Below are 19,832 nucleotides of genomic sequence, written 5' to 3' on the forward strand. Positions count from 1 at the left end.
TCATCAATTTCCCTAGGGTCCAATCTTCTTGTAGGCATTTTCCAAAATTTTAGCAAACCCAAAGCAATAGATCTGCAAATTTAGAAGATCAATCAGCCACAAGATCAACCTTCTCCAACCCAAGATCCTGATGCAAACTACCTCAACTTTGGTGATCTGTCTACACACTTAGGAACAACCATCGCTCTGATACCACTTGATGTAGTGCAAGATAGGAGAATCCCCAAAGGAGATGTCCTAGCCCCCAACAAATAACCACACAATGAAAACACAACACAAAATGCACAATCTGATACCAAATGCAACTCCTTATTCGTAAACAACTGATTACATGCAATATGCCTGGCTGTAAGGTCTTTTGGGTTAGGGCCAAATATAAACAACAACTACAATACCAATTTTGCAAGATCCCATAAGATCCAATTACCACACACCAATTCCAGCTAGTCCAAATCCACAGCTGGATAAGAATACCAAGAATAATCCACACCTGTACCCTTAGGTCCACTAAGCAATCCTCTAGTTCCTAAGATGAAACCCTGGCTCTTCAAAATTTGTATCTACACTTCGTCCCCTTCTCCAAGCTGGAATGAATCATCCTCCTTCTAATACCCAAAGACTCTATTAGACCCCTTATACTAACTAAGCCACGAGTCGGCCTAGCTCATTACAAACTAAATTAAATCCCTTACATTAAATATAGGTCAAGCCACAAGTCAGCTACAACACTAACTTAAATACCCATACATAAATTAAATGCAAAAAATTGGCTCACAAACAAGATTAGTGTCAACAAAACCAAGCTGAGGACTAGTAAATTCCCAAGCATAGTCGAGCTCCAGAGACCATGTCAAGTTCCAAAGACCATGTTGAACAACCAAAGACCATGCCGAGTTTCAGAGACCATGCCGAGCAACCAAAGACCATGCCGAGCACTAGTATCTGCTAAACTCCATAGCTTTAAGCCAAAATCCCTCCAAACATGCAGGATTGCAAACAAGCCTAGGATGCTCATGCACCAAATATGGACATAGAGCTCATGAGTGTAGATTCAAGACAAAATCTAACTAGACGCTTGAGAAACAAGCACATGCACCAAGAAAAGGCAATTCCTGTAATTGGGATTGCAATACATGGTATACTTGTCAGTATTGTAGAGAGTATGGACACATTCCAAAGAATTGCATTAAGACACATTTAAGAGGAATTACAAGAAGTGGCTGAATGGAGAACTAGTATGTTTCAGTTGCTTAAAAGTTGGACATATCAGTAGAAATTGCAAAATTAGAGCACCAACACCAAACAATATAAATGACAGAGGCAAAGACAAAGTTGAGGTAAAGAAAACATGGAAAGAAATAGTGGAGCAAGTGAAGTTGAGATCACCCAATCCAATGGATCAGGTGATGATACCACAACTAACTAAATGAAGAAGGTATATGGGAACTATATATTCAATGGTATATTTTACATCAATTCCTAACATAAATGTGCTAAAAGTTCATATTGGCATAAGTAAAGATGCATCAAGGAAAAATCTATAAAGATAAAAGTAAAAGAGAATCACTTGCAACATGAAGTACCGAGCATCAGTAGTACAATTTGTATTGACCGAGCATTATAGTATAGATCAAGTGATTGACTAAAGTGATGCATTGATTGATTAAATTGGTAATGGCTGAGTAAGGTAACCTAGAGTGAGTAAGTATGAAGACTGAGCCAACTGCCATTCACCTACCAAGTACGAAGATATTTATTGTAGACCTAAAATGGAAATTTGAAGGTATTTATTGAATTTGGGCATACATTTCTATTTACCAAGTGATTTCAAAGCTCACAAGTGATTTAAAGGCGATTAAGGGAAATCTAGCGATGAAACAAGCAAATCATAGTGGAGCATTAGCAAACTTGATAACATTAGTAAGTGTTAGTTTCAGTGTCGAGTTAATTATTTTCTGAAGATACTGTAGAAGAGTTTTATTTTTCGAAAACCCTAGACTGAAATGGCATCAATGAGAAAAATGTTGAAAGATAGCAACGCTCAAATTATGAGGAATGACTAGTGTCCACCAAAATTCGGGAACAATGTAAATGTTGAAAAGACTGAAGATGATATTGGCGCCCTATTATCAATTTGACCTAGAGTTTTAAATATTTAGGATGTAAGATCTTGCTATCTATGCAAAGTAGGAGAGATTGGAGATTTTGAGATAAATGCATCTTATGAGAAGCTATGTAATAATAGAGTATTAAAAGATGAAAACAAATTCATTGCTAAGAAAGGGCTTATATGTGCCCTAGGTTTTCCAAAAGTTTTCAAAGCAGAATGGATAAAATTCATGCTCAGTCGCATCCATGACATGAAGATATGGTTATAAGGAGGACCAATCAAAATAAATAGGGCCATAATACATCGAGTTACTGGATACCCTACCTTGGGTCGACCAAAGAGTATAAGGAGTGCAACCCAAAATGAAATTGAGAATTTGACCAAAGCAAAATGGAATGGTCGCCAGATGTCAATTGATGGAATTGAAGATCCTCTAATTGAGTTTGCAGTTCATGTGATAGCACACAAATTTTACCAATCCAACAGATTGAACAATGTGTTGTGAGTTGCAGTAGACCTAGGCTACAAAATTATCGAAAAGGATCATGGTTATGACCTTGCTGAGCTACAACTACAACAACTGACAAAAAACTTGGAAGCAATAAGGAAGGCAAAGAACACATCATGTAAGTTTAGATCTTTGCTAGTGTGTATATATTTTTATGTACACAATTCAGTCCCTACGATTGGGATGGTAGCATGGGATAGAAGTCGACCTACTATGAAGCAGATAAATGACTTAATTAATAGGTTGGGAGAAATTTTTGAAGCCATAATGGATAATTATTTGGAAGAATTCAAAATCAAAATGAGTAACCAGATGAGGATCCCCAATCAATCATATACAAATATTATGACGAGATATGTTTTGTAGTAGATACAGATTTTGTACATGCTCAGGAAGTATTACCAAGGATTGCATGTTTGAGACCTATACCTTATGAGATCAATGTTGACAAGATTACAACAACAATGACTGCTCTTTTGATTGAAGATATAGATGCAAGTGCCAAGAAATTCAACACATATGAGATAGTAATGGTTGAACTGACTGCAAAGGCTAGCGTGCCCAAAATAGAAAAGAAAAGAAAGAGGAAAAGCCTTGAGGGAAAGGATAGTGAAGAAGGTGAAGGATCAAGACAACTTGCTAAGGCTGATGAAGGAAAAGGTAAAGAACTGGATGTTGTTGAGCCTAAGGCAACCAAGCAGAAGAAAGTAGTAATTGTTGATCTTAGTAAAGGTGTGTAGAAAGTTATTACACCTCAGAAGCCAAAAGGAAAAATAATAACAAGATCAAAGATAGCCCAACCCCTGACTATGAAAACTAAAGGAAGTCCATCTAAGAAGAAATTGACTAGCTCATCAAAGCATAATATATAAGAGAGGTTGAGGAGAAAACGAATCATAGAACAAGAGGAGGAAGAAGATGATGAAGAAATCGAGTCTAATGAATAGAGAAAATTGCCAATCATGAAAAGCCTCCCCCCAATAACTGTGGATTAGGTATGTGAAAAGATTAGAGAGTCAACAAATTTTGTAGGATTCAAGGATATTACTTATGATTCTTTGAATAACAATGATCAAGTTAAGCTTGAAGGAGCTATGATTGATATGATGATCACATTTAGATGCACACCCTTGGAACTGGGAGATGGATTCCTAGTAGGCTTGTATGAACAAATTGATGCTAAATGGAAGTGGGCATTATCTATATAAAAGCAAATAAGAGAAATTACATTGGCACAAGTTATGCCAGATTTAGGGAAGATGCATATGTCTATAGCCCTCAAAGATTTTGTAAATAAATTCATGCCAAGAGATAGTGCATACAAAATTTTGAAAAATAAAGCTCATGAAGTTGAGCAAGACAATATTCGTACGTAAAAAGAAGCATTTGGACTTCTTACTCCAACAATAGAAGTTAGAGATGGAAGAGATGCAATAGAATTTGAAGATGCCTATAAGGAAGAACCAAAGATGTATCTGACACACTTCTTACCATTAAAGATGTATCTGACACACTTTCACATAATCAAAATGTACTAATCGAGGAAGACATGTAAATTTTAATGTCAGACACAACTCTACCTTGTACAAATTCAATTTTGTTACAAATTTTAGATTATTCAAAGATTGAGAGTACAAAGACTAATAATTTTGAGGTTACATTAGATACAGAGGATACAAGTGTCAAGAAACATGGCAAGGCTATAATTGTGTTTTCATAATTTACTTGTATGCCTATACTTCAGATAGAGGTGAAGATAGAAGAGGTCAAGGGCAGTTGGTAGAAGAGGAGATGACACCAAAAGAGCAAGAAGCTTCCTAGGCTCTTAAACAACTGTCGAGTGCAAAGCTAGTAGAACCATTGACTATAAAACTTGTACAGAAGGTGTCACCTACTCAAGAGAAGAAACAAAAGATATCAAGATCAATTGAGAAGGGCAAACGATTGCAAATATCATTACCCAGTGATACAACCCCATGATATCATATTATGACTCACTCATAAGAGATAGTAGATAAGTCAGTAAGTCTAGATGAGGTAATTACTTTACCCATGTATGACTTGAACAATTTGACACTGGAGTAAATGCATGAATTGCAAACTTTGTTGAGTCGCAAGGCAAAGCAAGAACAACTGTGAAGAGAGCACAAAAAGAAATAGGTATTACACACTATTAAGGACATTTTTGTGCATGCATTTGGCATAACTAACTTAGATAATCAACATCAAATTTTGGAACTATTACTGTATATAGTTGATAAAGTTCAATCAGAAGATATAGAGACTAGTGATAAATTGATGCAATGGTCTAAAAGAAGATGTGAGCATAAATTATCAGAGAAAATCTCTCATGAACTTGTAAATAGGAAAATCATTGTTCCATTGATTTATTACATGTGGATATGTAGACAAGTGTTATTTCATTGGGCAAGGACGCAAGTTCAAGCTCACTCTCATACAATAAGTTGACATTTGGTTAGTAGAGGTTAGCCGAGCACATGGCTAGATATAGTGAAATACGCAATAAGTTGATATTAAATCAATTCTAGTTGTTACCTCATTTGGAGATAATTCAGAAAGAAATGTCTATAGAACATAATATTTTGAAGAAAGACACACATTTTCCACATATTGAAGGTCTAATTGATCTAGCTGCTGAGCTAGAAATTCAATTTCAAGTCTTGGAGAAAGTAAAGGACCAATAGAATAAATGCTATGCAAAAATTTTGGTGAACCACAAACAATTTTTTGACAAGCACAATCTAACCCCAACAACCCCAAGCCATCAGTGACAAAAACAAGGGGGAAATAGTCAAGTGAAGGAGCAAAAAATGGGGAAATATAGAGAAAGTCAAGGACAAAAAAGTGGATAACATAAGGAAAATAGGAGTCATCAAATGTCACAACATTAGAATTTTTTATATTTCAGATCCAATTATAGTCTCAGGGGGAGCATCATTATTTGTACAGACAAATCTTTCATGACAAAGTATTTTTGCCACTAATGTCAAAGGGGGAGATTGTTGATCTCTACACCTATGTTGCCTATTAGTATCCAAACACTTAGTCACTTACTAGGTGGGAATGAATGGTCATCATTGCTTTCAAGACATCTAGGCCGAACACATGAGGACTTGTTTACTTTTCATACCAAGCAAGTCAGAGATTGCTAAACACCCTAGTTGAGATTGAACACATATATATGCCGAGCTAACATAATGGAGATCAAGTAAATTGAAAAGATAGCTTTTGCCGAGACATAAGTATGTAGAAGTCGAGTGCCAATATGAATGTAATTTATGACTGAGTGTCCGAACATTCAGATGCCGAGCAAACCAGTTTTGTCATATGAGTTTGTAATTGCACAAACACCTATGTAAATCATTTTGGCCAACTTTTATACACTATTTAATGATTGTAGAGATAGTTAAGATAGAGATTACACATCATTATAGAAGGTAATGATCCCGTGGAAAGCAAATCAATCAATCAAAAAATCAGAAGGAAATGACAAAAGAAGATGAACTATGAACTGTTGATTATGATCCAGAACTTTCAAAGATTGTCTATTTAAAGAGGGTTCTAACCCTAGGATCAAATAGAGAGGAGTGTATGTGTGTGTGAATTTGCAAGTGAAGAAGCGAGCAAGGATAGAACCAAGTAAGAAAGGCTAAGTCTGAAAGGAGATCAGACAAGGGCAATCCAAGTAGTAAAGGACTTAATAGAGATATCAGATCAAGACATTGTACAAAGAAGATCCAAAATTAGCTTATAGAGCAAACCGAGGGTCAAGTACTGAATCAATTTTTAACAAGATTGAATCAGGAAAAATATCTTAATCGAGTGATCCTAACAGATCTATGTAAATCTCCTAACATAGTCCTTACTTGATTGTAAGCATAAAATCCTTGAACAAGGTAGGACTTAACAGTCTTGAAGCTTTTAACAGGGCAGACCCCTCACAGGGTAGATCATATATTATGATCAAACATTGTAACTCTAACAGGTTAACTTTATTGTTGCAACAATGAAGATTCTTGAGTTTCATCCCCACCCCAATTTTACCTTCACATTGAAGTGTTTCTGGGTTATCAAATCATCTGTGTTATGTGTTGATTTTTTCATAGATGTTATGATTTCAACATTACAATTTTAATATTACATTTGAGATATGAAATGAATTAGGTGTGGAGTCAGTAATTTGTATTTGCAAGTTAAAGTTAAAGATCTTGATTCATGCCCCCCATCCCCTCCCTCCCCTCTCAATATCTTGTTTTCCATTAAATCCTTCCAACACCTTCTTGCTGCAAAACAAGTGTAGACAAGCAAAACTTTAGGATTGGAAAACCAAGAAGATTCTTTTTGGTCTACTCGTCACTTGAGTTTTGCCATGTTGTTGTGAGGTTTGGGGGGACACCCTACCTAACGACAAATGGTAGATAGAAAGAATACAAAAACACCTTATCACTAGTAACCTTAAAGTCAAATCAACAATTCCATATGAGATCCTCTTGGCTGAAGCATGTATCTTCCCGATGGAAGCTTCTACGGTTATTTATTTGCTAACCTATTTAAATAAGGTTAAAAATACGAACAAACAACATTGGCCAAGTTTGTGGTCAGAGAGGGATGAGATTGAAGAAAAAAGACGAGGATGAGGAAGAATGAGAAATGGCTAAATACGTGGGACATTGGCATGCTAAACACCCCAACACCAATGAAGAGATAAAAAAAATTCGTTGAAAAAATTTAAGGTTGTCACGTGGACAAAACAAATAGGAAAGTAAAAAACTCACTATGTAAAAGAGTTCAATCTTGCGTGTCACGAGGATAAAGATTACCTATAAGTGGCCAAGAAAAGTAGATCTAGGCTGCTAGTGACACAGTTAAGAATCAAATCCCATCATATGCAGTGTGAGACCGGTATATGGATAGTACCTAAGGAAGTATGCAAAGAAATAAAGTGCATTTTTTGTAGTAAGTGTGTGTTGAATAGAATGCCACTTTATTTTTGAGTGTGTTGCTTATCAGAGGATATTTTGGCACAATTTGAAGACAATTTGAAGGAGAGCTACTTACACCAACTTTTTGATAAAAGAAGACTACACAAAACAACTAGTTTTGTAAAATAGATTCATAATAGAAAGGCTGATTTTGAAAAGAAAAAGAAATAGAAATAGACTTTACATGGTGGTTCCATAGATTATTTGATCCCGTAGACATAAGTAAAATACCTTCATTTATTCAACCGAAAACATTCAGCCTAAGACTTGTGCGTTTACTTAATATCTAAAATAATTTTGGATGACCTCCATTAAAATCCATAAAAAAATGGAGCTTTTATTTTCTTCCACAAGGGAAGAAAATAAAGCATATTCGTTAGGGCCGGATCTGACAATCTATGCGTTGCAATTAAATCTCTTATTTCATTCGAATGCATTAGTTTGAGGCCCTCCCTTAGCGAAAGTGTGAAGGACACGGGTCGCCCTTGCGCAGGAGAAGACATTCTAGGGGTTCTTTGGCGAATTCCTTTTCTCGCTTACAATGTAAGTGCACCGGTGATAACGCCTGCTTTCTGGTACCTGTTTCGTTATGTTATTGCTTTCAACTATTTTCTACATTTTCCGTAGAGAGCTAAACATGTTTGGAACAATTCAATATCCCTTGATTTTCGATGCATCTGAGTTTCGATCGAAGATGGGCATGGCGGTTCTTTGTTAGATTATTTGGATTGATATTTTAGTTATTGATGCGATTGCAGGGTTCTGTATTTAGTTTTTATTATTGCTATGACATTTTCTACATACCTCTAATGGGCTTTTCATCGGAGGGATTTGTTCTTTACTTCTCTGTGGTTTTTCAATACATTTAATATTGCTTTGTTGCGAGGAATGAGCTTTTATTAATTTGTTGAATTGAATTGGGATCTTAGTTTGATGGATCTCGGGTATTTCATTTGCTTTCCAATACATGATCTGTGTAAATGCTAGGGACTTAAGATTAGGGTTATCTGTGCTGATCGTGACAGTGGGATGACATTTTTAACTTCCTTAGGCGAACTGTCTTTGAGGGTCTGTTAATGGATGTCTACCCTTTCCAAAGACTGTTTCTATATGATTTCGGTTTTAAAGTTAATTCTCCAATGTATTCTTAAAATTTTAATTTAATTTCAAATTAAGTACCCTCCTCTAGTTTCCTCGAGAGGTTGTGATCTGAAAAATTTGAAAGTGCAGTGGTATTTTCAAATCACACAGGATGGATTTCCCTGGAAAATTTCTTGGGGTGGAGAAGTTGACGTTCCTTGATGTGATATTACTATTTTGAGTGCCAGGTTCTAAGTTGTCGTTGGAAGCTTGTGAAAAGTAGTAGCATGTCAAGGACCTGCAGCATGACTTCAAGGTTTGAGTGGAGAGTTTGACTATATTTGACGTGCTTAGGATTGTTTACAAATATTGAAATAAAATATGAATTGATTTGGGAATGGTTAACTATAGTGAACTCAGGAGATGGGTCACTGAAAAGTTGTCTGCTCATGAGAGCTGTGCAAGTGAATTAAATTACCACACATGATAGAGTTCTAAATTGAGAGTTATACCATAGAAATTCGAAGTCAATAGAGTTTAGAAAGGTCTACTCCCAAGAGGGTGATGCTAGCTATAAAAATCAAAACCATTATAATGCTCTCTCCAAGTAGTAGCCAATATGATAGCTTAAGCAAAGTGGGGTTAGCTGTTTAACTTTGTGATGTGAAAGGAAAGTTTAAGATTCTAGAGAACAACTTGTGATGAGTATCAGAATATTTAAGCAACATTCATGATTCAGGTCTTTGATTCCTATTTTTATATCGTTTTGATGTTCTTAGAGCAGATTACCTTGGCTTGTTTTGTAAAATTGAGCGGTGTAAGACTGTAAGTAGGAATGGGTGACATTTGAGCGTTCTCAATTTTATAGAGCTGGCAAATGATGCATAGAGATTGCAATGGCTGATTCATTACATGAAGTCAATCATGTTTTAATTTATAAATGAATGTTTCGTTCAAGTTCTATTTGAAAAACATTACTACTCTCAAAGGACAATCATGAAAAACACGACCTGGTCTGCTCCATCAAAACTTGAGAATCTGGCATTGAATCAGCTGTAGAGAGTTGAGACACGCCTGTCTTGATAAGCATCCTGATATGGTTGCAACATTATGAATCATGTATTGGGTCTGCTTGCATATTTTGTACCTACACAAATCAAAGTGGAATAAGCAGGAATGTACAAATTCAAAATCCTGGTATTGAAGATCAAGAAGCTATTCTAAAATCTCCGAATGAACATCACTAACCATTTCCAAAAACTATTTCAAGAATATTTTATAATTTCTCTGTGTTTGATGATTGATCTTTCATTTGAGAAGTTGATATCAAAAATGAATTAGACTTGTACTACTAAGGCTTACTAGCATGAACAAAGCATTATGGATCTTCTCTTGGATCCACTGGCATACATTGTACCTATAATACAACTAGTGGAAAATGTAGGGACCACCAAGTATTAATGCCTTTTTATCAAGAAACCCTATTAGTAAAATACCACAAATCAAATAACCATTTCAGAAAACTTCAAACTGATGAAATGTAATTCTGCTTATTTTCCAGTAAGCTTCTCAATAAGTCCATATTTATATAGTCTTTTGATTTGTCCTTTGAAAAACTAAGACAGAATTAAATTGAGAGACTTTCCCACATAAGCATCCTGATAGGGTCCCAAAATAATGTAAAATTATCATTTTGATTTTTCTCTGCGTGCATTCTATTTACTTATTTTATGAGAATAGGAAAGGATGGGGACTGTATCACAAGGAACCTAATTGGAAAACTAAACAACCACTTCAAAAAATAGAAAGCTTAAACTGTACATTTTCTAACGAGCATTTCAATATACATACATTATCACGGTCTTTGATTTGCTGCCCTAAGACACAGCTGCATCTTACAGTTTACTTACACTGCAATGGTACAGAAGACCAAAAGGGTTAATGGAATTCAAATTACATGAATTTAAAGTGGGAAAAGTGGGGCAAATAAAACAGCACTAAAGCCTAAAATACATGCAAAAACATGGAAAAGAACCTCCAAATGCAATTTCACGCCAAATAGAGTGTGTGGCAAGAGAAATAAATATCTAATTTCAATTATAAGAGACAAATATAGATTCAATGATTCAATGTTGTCATTTTTTCTTGAAGTTACAACCACCACCATTGTTTGAGTCTTATGGTACCTATGGTCATAAACTCATTACTCATAAGTCATACAAAATTGGAGAGTACACATGAAGAAGCCTGGTTTGCAGAGAGATTTTTCGTAGTGCCCTTGTACAGTCCTTGCAAATGAAGAGAAGATTTGTTTGAGTGAATACTTGATCACACTAAGGCACGAAGGCATTGATAATGAGAGGACAAAACATTTAGAGAATGGGGAACAAGGCAGCCTGTTATTCATAAAATGGGAAAGATAAAATAACCAAAATCTGCTTTCTAAGAACTCCAAATCATTGTCTAATGTTCTGCAAGAATCAAGGTAAATAGGCTGTTACACATAACAGGAACAATAGGCTTAAATAACAGCTACCTATAAGTGCTCCAAAGTGTCCTTATCTCCATCGTCATCCATAGTTGTCACAAATTTATCCCACTGCTCACATGTCTTAATGCCATTCACAAGAAGAAAAATGTCCTCCCTGGTAGATCCATGGAATTAGTAAGCCCAGTACCTCTCAGTGACAGTAATTATAAATTTTCATCCATAAAATAGAATTCTCCATAGTCTCAAGGAAAACATGGCTTGCCTAATTCAGGAAAATTCCCGACTCCATTGTTCAAACATTGATTGCATATGGGTGCCTCTCTTCAATTGTCTTTGAAATGCCCATGTTTTTGTTTGAGTATTTTTAGTATTTTACTATCCAGTTAGTTTTAGCTTTTATTGGCATTCAGCTATACTTGGCCTCACTACCTTTGCTTTTGATGGACTTTTTGAGCTGGCCAATTTATGTGATGCTTGGATTGTTGAACTACAATTATGCATAGGAAGTTCTCATATAGGAAAAAAGCTATTAATCATAGTTGCTAAGAGACCCTTATCCTATCCCTTGAGACGTGTCTTGGAGACCTCCAGTACCAGAGACTCGTCTTTGATTTAGGAAACATCCCTGGAAACTTCGTGATGTTCAGGGTTCTTTTGGTTGTTGTCTCTCGCTGTCATCAAAGTCTCCTGACTGAAAGTTGACGTTTCTCACCAAAATGTGTAGCAGGTAAGGTGTTTAAAAAACTCATAATTCTTATCCTATATCATCACTTTTGCAAAAATATAAAATCATTATTATTTATCTGTTAGTAATATAATGATAGCTACTATGTTTTTTTGATCAATTTTCTCAATTACATCTCTGGACAGGCTTGTCAATGATGTACAATTATTCACTTTTCTTGTAGTATCATGATTTACTAACCACTGTTCTTTTAAAGATGTACTAGAATCGCAATAAGAGATCTTTGTGTAACATCAATTCACCTGTTGGAAATAATGGAAGCCACTGGGTATCTCTAACCTTCTCAAATATCTTATAGGGACACATCCATGCAAACCTTCTCCACTTTCAGAAGGACAATACAAAATGTCTCATAATCACACATCTCATATACTTTGGCCTGTCTATCAGCACCAGACTATCAATATTTTTGAATTTCAATATTTAATGATAATCTAAATTTGTATTGTGAGTTTTGAACTATTTGACTCTTTGACACAATCACATATGACTCTGTGTAATTAAACTTTAATGTTAATGCTAAACTTTGCCACTGTCCTTGTTTTAAAAGTTCTATGTCATGATGTTTTCTAGAATTTATTAAATTATATGAAACAAAATTGGGTGTCTCTCAAGTACCTCCATTTCTTATTTTTGAAAATTAGCTGTGTCAGTACTGGTACCAGTCACCAGTGTGTCCAAGTATCCCTGTCTCCTGGTAATCTTGCTATTAACGAGACAGTAATTAAATTGCCTATGAACAAGGGTTTGGTCAAGTGTCCTGGAGTTTGGGGTGTATTTGCCTTTCTGTTCCCAGTTGGACCCTTTTGGCCTGTTTGTTTGTTCCTTCCCTTTTGTATTGGAGTTTATTTTATTTTCTTATTTTGTAGTTGTTTGTTTCTTTGTATTTGGCCTTTTTTTTCTTGTTGGAGCGAGGCCCCGAGAGAATCCCTCAAGAATTCAATTAAATTGGTGTAATGTTTTGAGCTATGGTATTTCTTTTAAATACCTGCAAAAACTTAGTTTCTTACATTTGACAGAAAGAAACAAGTAAAGAAATGGTATTTGGATGCAAGAAGTGTCACATGCAATTTCCTTGATAATTTGCATAAAGGTGAATTGTTTCCAGGACCACGACCCTTTTGTCTTGTAATGCTAAAACTCAGCTAGTCATATTCAACTTAGCCTAAATTAACATAACCACATTTCTTGGGAGAAGTTCAGTATTAAAGTAGCTGAGTCAGAACAATAAATTTAATGATGCATATTTTTCTTTGAGGGTGCCATAGTTTGAGGTTTTCCGCCGTCTGCAAATGCCACTAAATTTACTCTATTTTCTAAACTTGTGCCATATCTTTATTACTTCTGTCTACTTTACTGAATTTGCAATATTGTAAGGTTTATAGTGCTCCAGCTTGTATGATTGAGGGGTGCATGGGTGCCACGTTTGATGATAGTTGCACTTGAAGCATATTACATCATTTAACATGTATGCCACGAGCACTAAAAACCTTTGGTCCATCTTATAACCCCTGTCACTGTCCCCAATGGTACAGTCAGTACCTTTAAAATTCTTCAAATCTTAAAAATGCTTCTGAAATATTTTGGAAAAATTGTAGACACCACAGAGACATTTGGCTATCTCTGGGACTGGGGATGCCTCTTATGGCAAGGTAAATATTTATAGTGTTAGAAAATTAAAATAAAAACAATCATGACATCAATAAAGACTGTTAAATGTATCATGATAGCAAGTAACCGCAGCATGGTCCTTATTTAAGTTGCAACAGAGATTAAATGGGCATATGTCATGATCTGTTACAGTGTGGTATTGTTTGAGAAGAGCAGACAAACAATTTTCCTTGGAATGTGGTTGGCACACAGGCTTCTGCAGACATCATCTGGCATAATAATAGTCTCATGTTATGTTGCTGCTGTTTATACTCCATCCATTAACATGTAGAAATTTGATTATCTGTTTCTCTCTATTTGACATACATATATTTGCAACCCTCAACCATCCCTACCAAAATGGTCCTCAGTTTGCTGTCCCTGAAATGGTTCCCCTGCTGTCCTGCTGCTTCTATCCTCAGAATGCCATGGAGTATGGGTTATATTTGGTCAAACCATGTGGATAGCAGATAAAGACAATTCTACACTGTTACAGGGCATAATTTTGTTATTTGGTACGAGTGTAGGTCTTGTAAGTTCCCTTCAGTGAAGATGAGTGGTTGATACCTGGTATGATCATTGAAATTAAGTCTTTGCTCACCAGACCCTGTCAATTCTTTCGTGTGACATAATTAAGTCAAGAAAGGTGGTTGAATGTGAAGGTGTGTTATAAGTAGAAGATAGAGCTTATCAAGACAAATTGAAATATCAGACCATCAGTTCTTACAACCATTGTCTCCATTTTGTGAGAAGCATAAATAGAAATTATATGTAGAATTAGGTTACTGTTAGAGTTAAGTGGTGAGTTATATTTGCTGTTTAAGCATCGTGTACCTTCATCTTCAAACAAGTAATTTCACTTTTTTGAATGATTTTACATAAAAGGGATAGTCTGTTAATGATAATAACGGAGAGCTGCCCAGAAAGTCCTTAAACTGTTAAAATTCATCTCTTACTTACACCATTTGTTGGAACCAATTTCAACTCTGTACTGTACTAGAGAAAAACTGATAAACCTGCCTGAGTTTGGACTGGAGCATACATAGACTAAAAGGTCAAGACAAAGTTTGTAAAGAACAATATAAAACAATCATATATCAGAAGTGTGTTGCATTCTGACTCTATTATTGTGTCACTTTATATGGATTTTGGAAATTAACCTTGGAGACTTACGTCAAATTGGTCTATCTTTACCACGAACATGATTTGCTGACTGTACCAACACACCTTTAGTTTGACTTAAGTAAAAATTTCATTTATAACCATGTTAAATTTTCTCACCAATACAATCTTGTCATTCAATTGATTATTACTGTCTTCACCAGTGTGTACCTCCTACTACCTAATAGAAAGGCCTTGGATTAGGCTTTGCAGAGGGTAGGTCTTGCTTATATCTTGCATCTTAAACCAAGGAGATCTCTTGTCCATAGCCTAATCATAAACCTCTGACAGAGCACAACTGTCACAGCCATTTGAATAAGTTGGAGAATTTTTATCAATCTGGATGGAAGCCTTAACTTTAACAGGAGTTTTCCTAGCAACTCTGTTTACTGCATGGAGCTCAGCTAAAGGATGAGATATGTTGGGTTTTTGTCTTTTCCTTTTTTGTCGTGCTGCTCAGCCTGCAGCAACACTATGTTTTGGGCCGCTTGGTTTCCCTTTCGAATATGTTTTTCAGATTTGCCTTTTATCATATCAAGCTTGATTTGTTCTTCTCAAGAGATGTATCTACACATGTAAAACGCTGTGATTGGCCTGCTTTGTTTTCCTTTAGAATATGTTTTTCGGATTTCCCTTTTTATCCTATTCATCTTGTTTTGTTCATCTCAAGGGGCCTATCTACACATCTTAATTACATAAAATACTCAAGACAGTAAGTGGATGTACCTAAGTTGATTTATCAAACTATAGTGGGGTCATCTGTAGTTGTTGGTAACTTCTGATTATTCACATTAAAAATTTGGATTAACTGATGCTTTAATTGATTATGTTCATTCAACTGTAATCTTTCTATAGATAATATAGAGTTAGACAAATGACAAAATACTTTAGAGCAATGTATGTCATAAGCTGAAACACCTCTTGGATAGAGTTAACTTTTTCTCTTAGCAATCTTGCCACAGATGATTTAAATGAGAAATACATACCATTGAGCTTGTGTTATACAATGAACACAAACTAAGGACGAAATATACTTCAAATTTGATCATGTATATTGCTGATTGTGCTAGTCAATTTTTTCCAGGTCAGATGAGGAGCCTGTTGATCCCAAACATGAAATTGAAGAATCTTGCAAGCCGAAGTGTGTGAAACCACTTCTTCAGTATCAGGTATTTCATCTATTCACATGGATTTCAGTCATAGCTTTATTCTTACTCTTGGTGCAGGTGGTTTCAGTAACCAGATGTGACAACTTATCTCTAGATTGTGATGACCATTAACTTTTAAGCTAAGTTACCGATTCGGATGTGGATCCCGAAGTGGATATAGGATGCGGTTTTTTTTTGGGTACGGATGCATTTGGAAACGTGTGTGTGTGTGTATATAATATTAATATACATGCAAAGAGTTTAAGAAACTTAAAAATACAAGAACTTATAGTTAAAAACTTAGAAATATACAAACATACATTGTTTGATAGCATCATATGATACTTTGCCAAGATTCAAGATTCAAGATATATAATATTCATATGTTAATTAAATAGTTCAAACTTCAAATTAAAACTTCACAGGCACAAATATTTACATTTAAATTCACTCAAGTTCTAGTCTCCAAACTACAAAATCAAAAATACCTTAAGGAAAATTAGTATGCAGCAAAATGTTATTAAAATATAAAGCTCAGCATGTAGTTGGAGATCCCTGAAAAGAAGCTCATCAGCAACAAAAAGTCCAAATCTATTCATAGTATTGCTAAGGTAGAGGGACTAGACAATTGTAAATATGGCTGTTAATGGATAGCCAGGTTTGCAATTTCTGTTAGTTGTGATTTTGATCAAACAACTAAAGAAAATGATTTAGCATTTGTTACCTCTGATTTATTTTCGTAGAAAGGCTAGGACAAAATAAATGACACCACAGAAACACATGTTTCTTCTAATGCAGACCACAATCTAATGCCAGTTTTAAAAGTTACTTTTTTTGCGTGGATGCTGATGGAAGCTCCTGGGTGCCCTGTAGGCTGTGGGTGCCACCCGGATGCCACTCACAGGCATCTGGATGCGTCCAGATGCCTCAAACAGGCATCTGCCCGCTTCCAGGCAGCACCCACAGGGCACCCGTCCGCCTCCGAGATTCCACGTGCATTCGCTTTGTTATCCAGTCATTCCAGGCAAGTATTGGTATTTGAGGCTTTAAGTATACATTTTGCACTAAGTAAAACGTTCTTGTATTTTTTTTGTTACACTCTTAGAAGTTAGAACAATGATTGTTAGATAGAGTAAAAGATAGACAATCCGATGCCCTTCTGAACTAGTTTCTGTTTTTATGCTTGAAGGCTTATTTGTTATACCCTTCTGAACTTATTTCTGTTTTTATAATTGAAGACTGATGTATTTTTACTCTCTCCATGGATACACATGGGATGGACATTATTTTACGAAGCTAGGCACAATGAAACAAATTTATGCAGATGCTAGTTTTCATCTGAAAATGCTCATTGAAGAAGAGACTTCATGTTTGTCTGTACTACTGTGCGACATATGCCTAATATTTGGTGAAATGGGTGCATGTGCGTTTTTTAATTGCTTCAATAAGACCATTACAAAAATTTAGATAACTTGCTAAAAAGGTCTGTGGGATGTTTACATTTGGATACTAACTGTTGAACCATCCAAGTAATTTGAAGAACATCAAGAATCATGTAATTATAGCCTAGCCATACATATGTTCAGTGATTAAGTATGACATCACCTCATTGATAGTAGCCTTGTGCTTTATGCTGTAGCCACACAATGTGAATCAACAAGTGCAACATTTGCACTGCATAAAACATATGCCTGTCATCAATGTAGCGACTGACACTAGCTCGTTTAAAGATAACACTATGTTTGATCACTTACCATATCTTGTCAGTATCCAGGACATCACTTCCAGATTGTGTTGCTTGAACTATAGCTCTGCTGCAAGTGCACCTGTGTTACAAGTCATGTTTCTAGCAAACATTGTCTTACGTATTCATCTACGTTTTTCCAAATGGCCTTTTAGTAGCTATCATAATGTCACCACAGTTACATTATGCAACATCACTATCATATGTAGGTCACTATGTGAACAATGCTACAACATTTGTAACATTTCCACTGTTCAAATATTTTGATGTAATCTTAGATTCTGATATATTAAACATAGGAAATGAAGGCTCGTTAAATAAACATTACAATTCCACCGTTCAAATATTTTGATGTAATGTGAGATTCTGATATATTAAACACGGGAGATGAAGGCTCCTTAAATAAACATTAAAATACTAAATCGCTTAAAGTGGCAACACTAAAAATAGCTAGACTTAAACTTAAGATGGCCTTTAAAACAACTAGCAGACTAAAATTAGGTAAATATTTTACTACCCTCTCTTAATGGTCATCATACTACTCTAGAGAAGACAATATGCAGGTGTTCTGGTCACAAATGGAAAGAAGGTTGCTCCTCTTCAGAACATCCTGCTGCTACTGAGACCGTCTCCGGTTCTGCAGAATCTAAATGACCAAGAGTACTAGGATCTGTCCAACCTGATGTTGGGTAACAAAATTATTCCTCTGAGATCAGCTGCGGAAATTGATAAAAATCTGAAACCATGATTTTGTGGAAAAATTAGCAAACCCTCTATTAGAATATTATCTTCCAAGAAAGAATGTTTTTTATAATGGTCATCTGGATAGGAAAGTTTTCTATTCTGTCTTTTGTCAATGCATGTTTCTTTTTAGGAACACCTTGTTGGTACATTCTATAAGAATGATTCCATTCTAAATAAACATCATATTATTCTATCATTTAGCCTGTGTAACATGGTATCAGAGCTTAGGAATTAATTTTTCCAAAAAATAAGAATTCTATTATGAAATCTTATGTGCTATAATTTTCTTTGAAATAAATTGATACAAATCCATTTATTCATAGATCCGTCTAGGGTTTCTGTTCAAAAATCAGTTTGCAGCATTTTTCGTGTGTCTACTTGTTCTACCTCCATTCAACCCATCTACTCACACACTCATTTCTACAACCCTATTAAAGTTAAATCTCTCTAGTTTTGTTTTTCTCTCTTCCATAGATTTACTTCTATTTCTAATGGTCACTCTTCTATGTTTTCATATTCTCTCTTTGTTCAATATGGAAACTTTATCATTCTCTCTTAAGAATGTTTCTTTTTCTCTCCCTTTGTTCATTATAGAAACATTCTTGTGTATACTTGTATACATAGATCATTTATTATCTTTGTTTAATAACACATTAATTATTTTACCATAATATGGTATTAGAGCTATTTTTTCAAAAAATAATAATTTCGTTATTGACATTTTTTGAGTTATTTTTCGAATTAGGTTTTGAAAATCTTTAATTTCTTCATGAAATTTTTAGACTTATAAGATTTTCGAAAATCTTTGCCTTGGGGTGTTTTATAATTTTAGTTTTTTTGCAGGAATTCATTTTTTTTCCCTTCAAACCTGAGTACGGGTTCTAGGTGTCATTGTTTTTGATTTTTTCGGGCATCTTCTATTTGGTATTTTTGGGCGTCATCTTCATGCATGATTTTTTCTGCGAAACTATGGTTACTGTGCACAATTTCTACAGAATCGTGGCCACAGTCTTGCATCCTGGCACGAAAAGACTGCAATTGTGTGAAAAATGACCAGTGTTTTTCTCTAAAACCTGCTTTTATGAAAAACAACCTATGGTTTTTTGTTTTCAAAATCCTACAAATTGCATTTTCAGCTTGTTTTGTTTGCTTGCACAGCTGCTAGGATTTTGTTTTCTGCATTTGTAGCCATTCTTCTTTAGTTTTGAGCATCCAGTCAAAGAATCCACCATTTTATTTATAGCAAACTGTAAATTTTTTTGGGGTTTCTCAAAAAGGGCTAGGGTTTTCTGCGAAACTCTTAGATTATCTGCTGTCCTGAAAAACTATTTGCAGATTCTAGGTGGGTTTTTGCAGATCTCAAGAGGGCTAGTGTCTATTTTCTCCGGGTGCATCATTTTCCCTGCCTCAATTTTCAAGCCAGCGGATTTAGAATCTAATTTCAGATT

At 35.2% G+C, this 19,832-nt stretch overlaps 1 protein-coding gene across 1 annotated transcript in view; it reads left to right on the top strand.

Moving 5' to 3' along the window:
• The first annotated feature begins 3,082 nt into the window (after positions 1–3,082).
• The window catches only part of LOC149545542 (uncharacterized), a 37,745-nt gene continuing 20,995 nt past the window's right edge, over positions 3,083–19,832 (top strand). The window contains exons 1-3 of the mRNA XM_089793794.1: positions 3,083–3,350; positions 7,986–8,196; positions 15,833–15,917. Coding sequence (XP_089649920.1) covers positions 3,083–3,350; positions 7,986–8,196; positions 15,833–15,917 — 564 coding nt within the window. The remainder of the gene's footprint in view (positions 3,351–7,985; positions 8,197–15,832; positions 15,918–19,832) is intronic.

This window comes from Cupressus sempervirens, chromosome 7 (assembly GCF_028749045.1).
Source record: "Cupressus sempervirens isolate cs-2001-9-10 chromosome 7, ASM2874904v1, whole genome shotgun sequence".
NCBI classification, from domain to species: domain Eukaryota; kingdom Viridiplantae; phylum Streptophyta; class Pinopsida; order Cupressales; family Cupressaceae; genus Cupressus; species Cupressus sempervirens.